General features: G+C 38.6%; 1 protein-coding gene across 2 annotated transcripts in view; it reads right to left on the bottom strand.

The window, feature by feature from the left end:
- Positions 1–14,373, bottom strand: part of LOC131064464 (glutamate receptor 3.4) — a 108,674-nt gene extending 94,301 nt beyond the window's left edge. For both annotated transcript variants that reach the window (XM_057998622.2, XM_057998623.2), the window contains exon 1: positions 14,094–14,373. In XM_057998622.2, the coding sequence (XP_057854605.2) occupies positions 14,094–14,373 (280 nt within the window). The remainder of the gene's footprint in view (positions 1–14,093) is intronic.
- Between the last annotated feature and the right edge of the window lie 1,133 nt (positions 14,374–15,506).

Here is a 15,506-nt window from a genome sequence, read left to right as displayed (position 1 = left end):
AGTCTTCCCTATTACAATAGGAAAAGTTATCCCTTTTCTGTGCTTCTCCTTCTGGATGAAATCGAATTCCAGAAGTTGTCTCACCACAAGTAGGATCATCTTATCAGTTGGATACCTAGGAAGTTTGTAAGGTGCAAATCTGAATCCCTGAATCTGTAGGTATGTGAAGGTGGGAAACTGTATGTACTATTGTCACAAAAGTTTGCACCCTTGATAAGCTATCAACTCAACAACCTTATGAAACATGGAAACAACCCCGAAGTGTGGGACCTTGCGCAAGGGGGTTGAATCTCCGAAGAAGGCCGGCTTCCTTCTCAATCCAAGTGTAGGTGTTGAACCAACTCAACGTTCCAAATTCTATTTTTATACCTATCCTAACAGCTTGCAGAGGAAAAGAGAAGAAGGAAAAGCTAAAACGAAAGGAGGTGATGCACCAAGATAAGAGGTGTTTCTCTCCCCACCCAGTAATGACACAAGAATTGATTGAAACACCCAGGAGATGCACAAACTTCAGTTGCAAGAATGACCCCGAACGCATGTATAGAGGTTAGAATTTGCTAAATGTAAAAGGGGAGAAAATTTCCCACAAGTCACACTCAGAAGCAAGTTAACACAACATATATGTGAGAGAGGAGCCACAAAACATACGCCTATGATGAAGGTAAGGAAACATACACAGCATGCATAAATTAAAGTAAGACAAGAAAGATGATTTCAATTTATTATAAGGCCAATAGCCAAACTTACAGTTGCAAAAATGTAAGAAATATATACAAGTCTTCAAAAGAAGTGAAAGAGCAAAAAATAGCTCAAGCCAATAGGGAGAGAACCCTTTACAATGAGACTTAACAACCTTTATATAGAAAATTGGTCGCAGAGGAGAGACCATTGGTCAAGGAAGAGAAGCCTTGACCCTTATATGTGCAGAGGAATGTCAATCAGTGAATGCAGGGAAGTGCATGGACCTAAAATGGTCTACATGCAAGCAACCCAACCATACCTTGACAAGGCAATCCTAAGAAGAAAAGTACTTCTAGAATGTGGATCGCATGACATTCCAAAGTCAGAGCATGCATAACCATAAAAAAGCATGGCCCTAAACTCCACTTGATGGCAATCCTACAAAAACATTAAATACGCACCTATAGCTCCATGAATGAAAATGTACAAGTCACAAGACTTGGCGAAGCATTAAGAGCTTTGAGTGTTGATCACGCCATCTGGAAGTGTCGCAAGTCGAAAACCTAGCATTCCGAGTTTGGAAGACTTGGGAACCTGGGTTTTTTAGGGTTTGGAAGACTTGGGAAACTTGGGTTTCCAGAGTTTGGAAGACTTGGGAAACTTGGACTTCAAGATTCCAAGATTTCGGGGTCAAAGAAGCAAAAGGCTTGGAACTTGGGAATCTTAGGATTCCGAGGTCAAAGAAGGCAAAGGCTTGGAACTTGCGAATTTCGAGATTCCGAGATTCCGAGGTCAAAGAGGGAAAAGGCTTGGAACATGGAAATTTCGAGATTTTGGGATTCTGGCGTCAAAGAAGGAAAAGGCTTGGAACTTGGAAATTTTGGAATTTTGGGATTCTGGGGTCAAAGAAGGAAAAGGCTTGGAACTTGAGAATTCCAAGATTCCAGGGTCAAAGAAGGTAAAGGCTTGGAACTTGGAAATTCCGGGATTTTTGGATCAAAGAAGGCACAAGCTTAAGAATTTGGGAATTTCAGGATTGCGAGATTCCGGGGTCAAAGAATACAAAGGCTTAGGAACTTGGGAATTTTGGGATTTGAAAGACTTGAGAAACTTGGGTTTTCGGAGTTTGGAAGACTTGGGAAACTTGGGTTTCCAGGGTTCTGAGGATCTGGGGTCAAAGAAGGAAAAGGCTTGGAACTTGAGAATTTTGGGATTCCGGAATTCCGAGGTCAAAGAAGGCAAAGGCTTAGAACTTGGGAATTTCAGGATTCCGAGATTCCGAGGTCAAAGAGGGAAAAGGCTTGGAACTTGGGAGTTTCGGGATTTCGGGGTCAAAGAAGGCAAAAGCTTGGAACTTGGGAATTTTGGGATTCTGGGGTCAAAGAAGGAAAAGGCTTGGAACTTGGGAATTTCAGGATTACGGGATTCCGAACTCAAAGAAGGCAAAGGCTTGGAACTGGGGAATTTCAGGATTCCGGGATTCCAGGATTCCAAGGTCAAAGAAGGCAAAGGATTAGGAACTTGGGAATTTCAGGATTTGGAAGACTTGGGAAACTTGGGTTTCTGGAGTTTGGAAGACTTGGGAAACTTGGGTTTCCGAGTTTTGCCTCTCGACAAGCCAACACCTCACATTTCATAATTCCATTGTTTTTTTCTTGATCAACTGGGGTAGCACTGGTCCATAGAACATATATCTGATCGGTTCTCACTGATGGACCAAGGATGTCATAAAAATGGCATGTACCACGATCCATATTTCTCTATCAACTGGGTCGCCTCCTTGGACAACAGTTTGTGGATCCCGCCCTGCAACATTCTTGTAATGGACATGGTGAAAGCATCATTCACCCTTTTATAGTCTTCAATTTTATGCATATGAAGTTGCAGATAACATTCATAACTTTTGTATTGTCCTGGTCCATTCCCGACTTCGCCTTTGCATATCAATCCCTTGTATGTAACAAATCTTGCAAGTACGTATAAAAGGTACGAAGTCATGCTAAATGACCTAGTCTTTTCCACATTCCTCAACTGAAAATCCAGATTGTCACTTATAATCTTGGCCTAATTGACCATTGTTCCTCTTATACAATTTTGGATAAAATAAAACATCCAACCGTCAAACAAGGCACCCTGAGGCATCCCCATCACTCAATTGAGTAGGAATATCATGAAATGTCCCTCTTACTTTTTTTTATTTTTTTAACACATCAAAGCACCCGTTAAGGTTAGGAAAGTGAAATACATTGCTGCTGAAAAGTAACCCTTCCACTTTCTGTTCACCAAGAGCCCAATATGGGAAGGTGAGAGCATACGGTGAATAGGGGATCGTTAGTTCCAAAGACAAACTGAAGTACAATGTTGGGTGGCAAGCCAACCCCTTTCACTTGTTCAACGGGCAAGAACAACTCAAATCTAAAATCACTCTACCACTTTCTAGGAGGACAACTATTGCAATACCGAAAATAATATCACTCGACCACTTATTCAGTAGGAGGACAATTATTACACTACTGAAAGTAAAATCACTCAGCGGGAGGACTTTGAAAACCATTTGAAGTAATAGATAGGCGGCTAAGCCATCCTCTTCCACTTCTACAGTGGGAAATGCAAAATGTAAAATGCAATAAGAAAAGGCTGATCAGTACTATTGATTTCAGCATTACAATGAGAGCATTAGCTTGCAGATTACAATAGAAAGTTGATATCTAATCACACCAAAATGTTAGAAATGGACCCTCTAACAAATAAGAGCTATCTAGCATATGGAAAGTAACCAAACAGGTAAATAATTCAGGTCTGATATAAAGAACAGATAACTAAAATAACAGACCAGCAATGAGAGAAATTACCTAAATGCTCATAACTTTACCCACACAACTCCAAATGACTTGAAATCAAGTGCGAATGATGTCTGAAGAAAAGGCGCCCAAGCCAAAGCCAACAAATCCCTACAAATCTGAACCAATATCACTACACGCTTCCCAAGGCAGCCTCCAGCATGGTAAGGCTAGGCAAGAAGGGCAATTTTGTCTAGAAAATCCAAATCAACACCAAAATCCAGGAAACTTAGCAGAATGGATCGCCTAACACAGAGGAAAACAAAGAAAGAATACCCAGAAACAACGACTGAACTCTCAGAGACTTGTGAATGAATTTCACATTCAGCACCACACAAAACAGCAGCTCCAAAACTGAAAACAACACTCAAAATAAGAAAACAACAAATATCTTCATCTTCGCTAAAATCAATTTGGTCCTTTGAATGAGAAACAGTCACAATATTCAGCTAAGGGCTATCTTTCAAGCTTGAAACTGAACGTATTAGGAGGTATGCATCCCTCGAAGCAAGAGTCTGGAATAATCTCGACAACATTTAGTTATAATAGAAATGGATACCAAAAACAAGAGCCCAACACTCTTCTTTATAGCCTTTGAAGCTCCAAATTCAAATTCAACTCCCTCCAAATTGACATGAAATGAAATGAAGTCAAATACCAACTTGGATGCCCAAAGCAATATAATATTTGCCTTTATTTTAAATCATATATTCCTCCAAAAGGGATGCCAAAATCAACTATTGCTTGGAAACTTTAAAGGTTATAATATTTAAATGAAATATCTCCAAAATGGACGCCCACCTTATGTCTTGAAAATGATAATAAAAAAAATATCAAAAAAGTGCATTGTGGTGTCCAAAGTAAATAAGTGAATTATCTCATAAAATTAACTTTTCCTTCCTAAGGCATCCATCTTGCCTTATTAATAATTCACTTATAAAATATTTTTCCTCAACTAAGAATTCACCCAACATAAGCTCAAACTTGCCAAAATAGCTCCAAAATTGTTGGAAGACCAACTGCTCAAACTGACCTGCCGGAAATAGCCATATGAACAGACCTGCTGAAACCCTGCTAAAAATAGTACTTACTAAAAATAGTGTGTGCAAATGCATTTTAACCACATTCTGAGCAACCGTCACAAATTATTAAAAATAAAGTCTAGAAAAGTCTTCAGATTCATTTGCATGTCACACCATCATGAAGCTCTCTGAAAACCAAAAAAAACCCAGAAAAATGAGTTGTCCTTGCCCCCACTTACTAAAAATAGTAAGTTTACCAAACTCCCTTCTAAAAACCCAGAAGGAATCTAGAATCAAAACTGTAAAGCTCCAACATGCAAGCTGCCAAAAATGCCAAAACATCCTCCTAGAAAATAGGAAACCCTAATTTTGCCTCTAACTAACAAACGGGTCTCGAAATTGGCCAACAGTCCTGTTGACGTGTCTGAAATCGCGGAACTACAACTTCATCCGGCCAACGCAGAATAGAATGATCTCGCCGAGTATCCTATCCTCTCTTGAGATAAGGAAATCCCTAATGCTGGTTTAGTTGATCAAAGGGGACGACCTCAAGGTTTTGATTGTCCGGTCTTGACTGCGGGATTACTCAGTGGTTTAATGTGTTCTGCTGGAAACACAAGGGGACTTACGGTAAAATAGGCAATTGCTGGATGAGTTCCCTAAAACTATAGCAGTCTCATTATCGATTGGTTTCAGTTGCATGATAATGTTTCAGCAGGACTGCGGATTCTTCTTGGTAAAAAAAAGGAAAAAAGAGGGATAGGGAAAGAGAGGTACAGAAAGTCTAAATTATTTAACTAGGATAGCATATTCAGAAAACAGACAGACACCTCCAAATAACTAGATTAAACATTACCAGCCATTTAAGCACAATACTTGTATGAATCTAGTGCGATCTTCAATGGAAAATTGAGTTTTCATGCTATCAAATACAACATCAAAACTTTAACATTCATTCAGTGAGTATTCAATAACTGAACTAAGCATATGAAAGGTTCAGATTAACCATACAGAAGGAAAGACAATCGGTCATTCCCTAATGGTATGAACAGCGAGGATTCTATCAGATGTTTATCTAGAAAATGCTAAATAAATGAAAGAAACATAACTGAAAAATTCAAATTAATGAAGAAGGAGACCATGCACTCACAAGGAAACTTGAAAGAGTCTTAACTTTGCATTAAATCCTGTAAATTTCGCCGTAGCTTCAGCAACAATCCATAAACTTCTTACAAAATGAGAGAAAACCAGTCCCCTTAAATAGGCTTCAAAAATGGATGAATGGCCAAGATCTAATCTAAACAAGTGGCCCAGATTCATCCTTACAAGAAGGTACCCAAACCCATAAATGGAGGGTAAATATCAGCAACTACCCCAAAGGGAGCAATAACTACCCAAAAAGGTAATTAAAACTTATCCAAAATAACCCAAAAAGGTGCACACACACAAAGTTTACATTTACAGTTGACTTGGAAGTCAAATATGACCCTTTGGCCAAAAAGTGCACTATTCAAAATTCAAAAGAAAAAAGCACTTTAGGAAAGCACTTTCTCTTTTCCAGCTTCACATCCTTTTTCCAAGAATTCATCCTTGCCATGCAAGTATTCTTGCCAAAGGCCCCGACCTGCTGCACGTTCCTCACGAACATATTCTTGGAACCTGATGCATAATTGGAATAGCAAACTGAATGGAGGCATAGAAGGATGACGAATTTTATACTGCATGCCTTCGAGGTATTGGTCTACGTGCTTCAAACCATCTTTCCAGCTGGAACGATTACGCTCGAAGCACAACATGTCTGAATGGAATTGACCAGCAAAACTCAAGTCCCTAGTGGAATAGGTGATCCTATCCGTCCCCAGTCTTTCCTCCCAGTCTGGCTGTATCACATCATCGGACAGGTCATTTCGCCATCCCGAAACCATTGATCGGAGGATCGTCTTGCCGAGTTCTTGCATGCCTTTCAGAATTGCCTCGCATGCATCGTGTTCTTTATCAATGATTTCTCTTGTGTCATTCTTCATGGTGATAATCCAGTACCACTCTTTGAAAACGCCGATATCATGGGGGTGCAGGATGTCGGAGAGTGTAGGGATCTGTGCTTGGGTCCAAAAGAGAGCTCTTACGAGGGGAAGAGTTGTGGCAGCCATTTCATGAATTCTGAGGGATTCCCTTTTTACCTCTAATAGCCTAACCAGAGTGGTCTCTCGATGGTGGGCTATTTCTTTTACTTCTTCAAGGATTCGTTCTCCCCTTCTTTTGATGCCTTGTATCCATTCCCTGACGGCCTTTGCAGTATCCCGTACTCCTTCAAATTCTGTCGGGGTTCTCTGTGCCAACGTCGTTGGGGGAATGTGGGATTCGGAAACATTGTGCAATGGTCTCAGGAGTTGATCAATGTACCCCTCGGCCTGCTCAGCACGAGCTTGATACATGTTCTTTTCAGCTGTTATCTCTTCAAGTTGCCTGAGTATGTTCTGTACTGAATCCCTGAATTCCTCCTTTTCCTGTTCCTTAGTGGCTCGTCCGATGGGGACAGTCATGATGCTATAATCCGCCAGTGTAATCTGATCTATTGGCTTGTCTACAGGCGGGGTGGCGATGTGAAGAGTACGGTTCCTTTGCTCATCTTTGGTTATTCTGGAATATGCCTTGGGCTTTTTCTTCCCCTTGGCCTTAGCTTGGTCTATGCGTGAGAAGATGTCCTCCAAATCGATGGGTGGCTTGGTGGAGGCCTTGCGTTGAGCTCGGGCAAATAACCATTCTTGAGGTACAGTCTGGGCTGATGCTATGGTTAAATTTGCAGTCTGTTCTTTGATGTTTTCAGCCGTCTCATCACAAATTTGCAGCTGTTCCGTTACAGGAGGAGTAGAGGAAGTGTCAAGTTCCTTACTCACAGCCGAGTTCTCTCCCACTTCACTGAACAACTGCCTAGTATTTTCATGTGATGGTTGTTCTTCAGTCTTTTCAGGCCCGCGGGTATCATTTGTCCTTTGCTCCCCTTCAACAGTGGAGTCATCCTTGGTAGTATTATGGAGCAGCAATTCATGGCGGCTCTGTTGGGTGTGTTCATGCAATTCAATCCCCTGAGTGGAAGGAATCTCTCCTTCCTCAACTCAGTTATCAGGTTCGGCTGATTCAATGGCTCTTAACTTGGGTTCCAGCATGTCGGGTGCAGGTGGATCATCGGCTCCGAATGCGTCAATATCACTCTGGGAAGGCGGAGCAGGTATATAATCTAGTTCTACTACATCATCGAACGAACTAAGGTCCATTGACGATGAAGTGGCCTCTGGTCTCCTAATAGGGAGATGTCCGAGTTCCTCTGCTGGCCTTGGCCTTCTTCCTTTTCTCAGGTTTTTCAATCTCTTCCTTAGGCGCACTGGAAGTTCCCTCATCTTCGGAGGACTGAGAATCAAGGTTACCCATCAAGTGGTAAGTGAACTGGACTCCCTCACTGAGTTCCTCTGCTGGCCTCTCATTTGGTATCAAAAGAAAATATAATGTTATGCTGTCGGATTGATTCCAGACAATATTCGAGGGTGAATACCTCCTAGGGCTCTTGACAGACTTCAAGTGTGAGACATCACACCTAGCTGTGGTTAGATCTTTTGAATGTGTGGTTCGATTTCAATGTGCATTTTCAGATTTCCAATGTGGTGCGGTTTTCAGTGTGGTGCGGATTTCAGTGTTGCTGGTTTTTGGTGTGGCTGTAGCACGTTTTAGTTCATAACTCTCAGTTCGTGTGTCAAATCATTCTGGGTAGTGGCTCGTTCTCTTCCTATGCCACAGGCGATCAAGTTTGTAAATTTGTGGAGCCTAATGTCGAGTATTTAATTTTTAAATGCAAATCGTACTTCTTTACTAGCAGTACTATGTTGGGTTGTCTAGGAATGCGTGCATAAATTCATTTGGGGGTTTTGGGTGCAGTTTGTTGGTTCTAATCGCATCGCCTGTCCTATATCTCTCATTTGCATCCGTTTTGGGGTCATTTCATTGAGTGTGAATAGAGTTACGAGCATTTTTGTGAGTTTCTAGGCTGCTGGTCTGTGTGTTTCCAATCACAGCTAGGAGTGATGTCTCACACTCGAAGTCTGTCAAGAGCCCTAGGAGGTATTCACACTCGAAGATTGTCTGGAGTTAATCCGACAACATAACGGTGTAAATTGTCTGAGATACCAAATGAGAAGCCCAACACTCTCATTTATAGATTTTGAGGGCTCAAATTCAAATTCACATTCCCTGCAAATGAGCGCCAAATCCAAATGCACATTCACTTCACATTATTTTGAAATTACATTTCATTTCTCCTTTCTCCAAATCGACCTTCTCATAGGAGCAAATATTCTTTATAAAAATGACAATAAAATCATAATGTGGCATCCAAGGTAGATAAGTGAAATATATTATAAAATTAACTTATTTCTCCATAAGGCGTCCATCTTGCCGTATTAATATTTCACTTTATAAAGTATTTTTCCTCAACAATAAATCACCCAATATATAATTAAGGAAATGACTTATATATCAATATAACTTAAGCAGTCCCTTTTAAATAAATCGTCCAACCTTTGCCTTAAGTTATAATTTAATTTAAAACACCATTTTTCATCAAATACTGAACCTGCCAAAACAAGCTCCAAGGATATGGGGAAACAAGCTGAGAGAATTGCCCTGCCAGAAAGAGTCACTGAACTGAGCTGAGGAACCCTTGCCAAGAATAGCACCAAAAAATGAGGGAAGACCAATTGCTCAAACTGACCTGCCGGAAATAGCCATCTGAACAAGCCTGCTGACATCCTGCTAAATATAGTACTTACTAAAAATAGCATACTGCTAAAAATAGTAAGTGTTTCCAAAGTGATTTTAACCACATTCTAAGCATTCGCCGCACTTACTAAAAATAGTAAGTCCATCAAAAGTAACCCGATGCAGATGCATGTCGAACCATCCTGAAGCTCTCTGAAAACCCAGAAGGAATTCAAAATCCAAACTATCAAACTCCCACATACACCCCCTGAAAACACCAAAGAATCCTCCTAGAAAATAGGAAACCCTAATTTATGCTCCTAACTAGCCTATGGGCCTCCGAAATAGGCTAACGGCCAGATGAACTAATCACTACGAAGAAGGAGACATTACAGTGCACAAGTCACCAAGTTGTCGGAGCATTAAAAGCCTTGAGTGTCGATCACGCCATCCGGAAGTGTCGCCAGTCGAAAGGAAACCCGAAGACTTCGGAAGCTTGGACTCCCGAAGTGAGGAAGACAAGGGAAGAACTTCGGAACCTCGGGGTTCCTAAGTTCCGAGATAGAGAGAAGAAGAGTGGAAAAAGGCCTTCGAAACCTCGAGGTTCCGGAGATTCAGAGGAACTAGAGAGAGAAGGCAAAAGGGGAAGGAAGGGTTCCGGAGTTCCAGGGAGAAGAAGGAAGAAGGGGGAGGAAGGAACCTCGGAACCTCAGGGTTTCAGGGTTTCGAGAAAGGCAAGGGAAGGGAACTTCGGAACCTCGGGGTTCCGGAGTTCCGAAAAGGGAAAGGGCTAAAGAGAGAAGGGGAACTTCGGAACCTGGGGGTTCCGGAGTTCCGGGGAAAGGAGAGGAGGGGCTAAGCAAAGAAAGAACTTCGGAACCTCGGGGTTTCGGAGTTCCGGAGAACTGGAGAAAAGATAAGGGAAGGAAGGGAACCTCGAAACCTCGGGGTTCCGGAGTTCCAGAGAAGGAAAGAAAGCGGCTAAGGCAAAGAACTTCGAAACCTCAGGGTTTCGGAGTTCCGAAAAAGGAAGAAGGAAACAGACAAGGGCAAAGGAAAAAAGAACCTCGGAACCTCGGGGTTCCAGAGTTCCGGGGAAGAAGAAAAGGCCAAGGGAGGAACTTCCTCCAGACAAGGCAACACTTCACACTTCATGATTCTTCTCTTTTTTGATCAACTAGGGCCGCGCTGGTCCATGGAACATATCTCTAATCAGTTTTCACTGATGGACCACGGGTGTCATAAAATGACAACAGGTACCTCGGCTATTAATGGACAGTTGGCAGAATTAATTGTCCCAATATTGGCATTTATTGGAGTTAAAGATTAATATTAAATTATTAAAGTTTCAACTTTAATAGAATTAATTAATAATGACTATATTATAAGGGTATATAAGAGGTCTTTATTGCATAAATTATATTAATGATATAAAGTCAATTATTAAGCATAATTGGGACACCAACCTTATTAAATGCTATTAAGTGAAATCAAATGCAATTTATTGAATGCATTTAATTTCCTAGGGGTCGTGGGTTTTGAAGAGGCATATAAAAAGTTAACTAAAGTCATTTTTGGCATTCATTTACTTATTCATTTTGGGGAAAATCAATGGAGATTGAAGAGAAAGGGTTTTGTTGAAGTTTCTAGCTTCCTGGGGATGAAAACTCTTAGAGGGGACAGTACCTACAAGTGTGAGATATCATCCAAGGGTATTCAAAGGACAATCTCATCCAAAGATTACACTTGTGCATTGGATTTTGATTTGCAGAGTTGCAAAAGGGCATTTAGAGGATCAATTCAAGGGCAGATTGAAGATCAATCAGTTGCAGATTTTAGACAGTTTTAAGGCTCATAATTCCAGCTATTGCATCTTCCAAATCAGGTCGTACTTTCTCAAGGGCTGGCCATACATGTTCCAAGGCTGTGTGGGTTTTTTGAAGCAAGTTTTCAGATCTTCTATGACCTCCAATAATCAACAAATATCATCCATCAAGGAGGCGTTGGAATTTATTCATCTGATTTGTATTTTCAGCATCAATAATATTATCTGTAGCTGATAAGAGTATGTACTGTTAAATCATTTAAATGCAATTTGGAGTTAAGGGTTTGAAGAAATTGTTGTTGAATTGTCTGGAATTGTTATTTTATTTCATAGCATTATTTCCAAACATTTATATTTCAGTATTTATACATCAAAATAAAATAAAAAAGTAGAAAAAACCAACAAAGACAGAAAATATTCCAAAGACCAAATTCAAAAGTATAAACCGGGTGGGATATTCAAGCCATTTTAAACCTTTAGAAGCTTTCTCCACTTGAGAAACTGTAAAAATTGAATAACAAAACTCCAAATTCTATGAGAAATTATATGTGGCACAATGTCAAACTGATTCCACTGTTCAAAGGTTGCAAAGTAGCAAAATTTAAACAAAATATAGCATTTGTTGATTATCTGAATAGAAGATGGGGTACTAAAGGTGATGAGTAAAGACTGATCTTCAAGCTGAGTACAGTCTAGTTCATTGTTGCTTTCAAACTGTTTTTTCTTGGTTGTTGATCTAATCGGAGCTACCGTCAAGCTAGATAAACAATGTCTGGTTTCAAAGATGCTTATTGTCTGGACTGTGGGAACCCAGAGAATATCTGTCATATCTTTTTAAATTGCAGGTATTCTACAAGTTGTTGGAATAGGGTATGGTGAAACTGAAAACATGGTTCTTAAACTAATTCACTCCAAAAACTACTTTTCTTCGTCACTAAAATGTATTGCTCCACCACAAGTCAAGGCTTCGGCATTTTAATAATTTTTAACATAAAAATGAAGATATTATAATGATTAACAGAATATTACAATGCAAGGATGTTTTCAACAAAATAGACAATCTTAACATTTCAAAGTCAGTTATTTACATCAGCCACTTGCCTCTTCAACAGAGTTCGAAAATTAGCTACTAAACGATGTAACAAAGGCAAGCCCTGAACAAGGTCTAAATCATTATTGTTCACACAAAATTTTAAATATCTGTTATATTCTAAATCTGTTCAGGAGCTTGATAACACATAATCAATACAGAAATTTCTTAAGAATTTTTTATGTCATCAGTTGTTTGGGCAATAAGTTCCATGGGAGGCAGGTAAAAGTCACATAGAGGGCTTTGGCATTGTATTTAAATTACGGAACCTATACTCTATTTAGAGGGTTTTCTGTAATGTTGTTACAATTACCCATTTCACTAGATTCTTTTGGGAATACAGGCAAATATTCTCTCATCAGAAGAAATACTCAATATATATTAAGGACACTTTGGTCATCCATTAGATACAGTTTACCAATCATATTTTGTGTGTGTTTGTATGTTTATATAAGAGGACTTATTTAGAAAATGTATCCTTAGCTGAGGTACAATAATTGTCACTTATTTTTATACTCAGAACAGGCAGTCAAAAAGCTTCCTCTATAGTATATTGGGACTATTATAGTTTTCAAAGTTTATATTCAATGTTAGAGGGCAGGATTTGACTCTTGTCATTTGAAATCACACTTTCCTTTATGGGTATAGTTTCCCAATATGTTGGAATTCTAAGTGTTGTATTAAGTCTATAGTCAACAGGTTTTAGGGCCCTTATCTGCAATCAGAGGAAGTATACTTACTACGAAAGCACTAGGAATTTTTTTGAAAAACGAATACCGAAACCTTACTGCAAAGGATAAAGCTGTGTGATGTCAGTTGACCCTTCATCCATAAGTTATGGTATTTAAATTTGCATAATGCTTTATTTGCATCTCAGGATTCAGAATATCATATGAAGGATTTCCCTTACAGATATCTAGAGAGAAAAAAACTATTGGTATAAAACTTATGAGTAAGATGTTGTGAGTGTTCAATAACTCTTTTTAATGGATCTAAGACAAAGGCTAACAAAAATTTGTCCCTCAATGGAAGGAAATTCAAGACCAAAAAAGTAAAATTATGAAATCGTTAGAAAAAGCTTCCTCACTTCAGAAGGAAACTGAGGTTTGGCAAGTAAAGCAATAGTGGAAAGGAAGGATGTATTGAATGTAGAAAACCTGAAACAATCCTTACCATAGCAGGAGAGCAGGACAGTTAGTCTTTATAAAATACATTAACCAGCACCACTCTTTACAGCAAAGGCAATTGAATGATTTGTTCTTTAGCAATACCTTAAGGCATTGGGTCAAGATGATCCAAGTCAGAGAAGATTAATATAAGTTTTTAGAACATAAGGGGAATGCCACTTCCCTCCAAGAAGATGTTCTTCAGGAATCTAATTGCAAAGATGAGGCTTGTGGGTTGAATTCAGGAGGTTAAAACTTTTGGTTTTTTATCTCCAGTAAAAAATTGAACATCTCATTGGCAATGTACTTTTGTGTCTGCTAATAAGTATCATGATTTTGAAGTTGGATTATATGTGCTAAGGATTTTACATGCATTTCTAATGAAGTAAAAAGTATAAATTTTACACATGTAACTTACACATTAAGTTATAATTAAAAAGGACTTTGAAGGAACCAAGAACTTCATATCAAGTCACCATCTAGTTACTATGCTGTGGTGGATTAATGTCCCTTTTCATTTCCATTTGTATAAATATCTGAAGAATTTTATTACTAAATTTTCAAGCTCATTGTCTACATGGTGATCGAATTAATTCAATGTTTTTAATACAGGCTCTCGTCCTAAAATCATGATCGATTGAGTACAATTCAAAGGCTCAGTAGCAAAATTTTGAAACATAGGAGGCTACTACTATATATTCAATATCTAAAAATATATACCTGCAGCAACACCTTGTGAAGTGTTACAATTATAGTCCATAATCTTCAACGCTATTTTTGTACCAGGTAATAACTTTTGTTCTTGGTTGATTCTTTCCACAGCAAATTCTAAAGCAGTTTTGCTGATCCTCCCAATTGTTGAATTTAGTGATAGAAGAGCCCCAACTTTAATCGTCGAAGGATGTGATTGATGCTGAAGGGGAAATGCAATTGCAATAGAAAATAACAAGAAATTCATGAATAAGACTAGGAAGTACTGAAGGCATTGCATCTGTAGCATGCTGACTCCAAGAGCATGTGAAACCTGAGACATAACAAGTACACCATTATTTTATCAATTTTCAATGATACAACTTTCTTTATGAGAATATTTAGGAGGCAAGCAATACATATATTAGGATCTGTGCTCCTTCTGTACTGAGACAAGTCACACAACTAATGTTAATCATATAATTGTAGATACAGTCAACAATAAAATAAATCTTATGCTAAATTCCTCTGGAGCAGTTAGTTCTAATTTTAGCTGTAATATGTAGGTGAGAATAAATTTCACAGAATCATAAAAAGAGCCTCATTTTAGAAAACTTCCATTATTTGGTGATAAGAAAAAGTCAAATATAGGATACTCCAATTGTATGTTTGTTTTGAATGACATGGTCAAAAATGAATAACTTGTGATTAAAATGTGTAAATTCCTTTATTTAGTGGTAAAGTATCCCAATTGCAATAGTATAGATCTCAGGTTCACCTGCAATAAATTGTCATATGCCCAGTAAAATAAATCTTTTAAACTATTCCTCAGTCCCATAGTAATTTGGATTGGGATTTTAAATTATCTGAACTTAACAATTAATTATGGATAATGTAATCATGTCAAACTTAATTTACAATAATAGCATGTTGAAATTATTAAACAATATGTTTTCTTTAGTTATTGATTAATTCTTATTATAGTTATTCTGACATGATTCTGTCATGTCCATTCTTTCCTAGCTGACCTTCAGTACCCTAACAAAAAGTGTTTTTTAACACCACACTTGCACACATAAACTAACAAATATTTAAAAATTAAATTTAAATTAAAATTTAAAATTTAAAACCAGATGCCAAAATGGAACCTATGGACCTTATCCAAGGCAAGTATAAGAACAAGTTTCTAATTCTCACTTGAGCACCTGATTTTCACCTATTAAATTGGCATTTTGGAGATCTATGACTACAAGCCAACAAGGCCAAAAACCTTGAAGGAAACTTGGGAGTTTAGGAGGAAACCCCTCACCTCTTCCATTGACAATTCCATATCAGGGAGTGCCTAGTGAACTAAAACAAAGCTTTTAACTTTATATCAAGATTGGTGCCAAACACTACAAACAAATTTTTGGCTGATGTATTAGAGTTGTCATCATCTCAACA

This window comes from Cryptomeria japonica, chromosome 2 (genome assembly GCF_030272615.1).
Source record: "Cryptomeria japonica chromosome 2, Sugi_1.0, whole genome shotgun sequence".
In the NCBI taxonomy this organism is placed as follows: Eukaryota; Viridiplantae; Streptophyta; class Pinopsida; order Cupressales; family Cupressaceae; genus Cryptomeria; species Cryptomeria japonica.
This window is presented reverse-complemented; position numbering and strand designations above follow the sequence as displayed.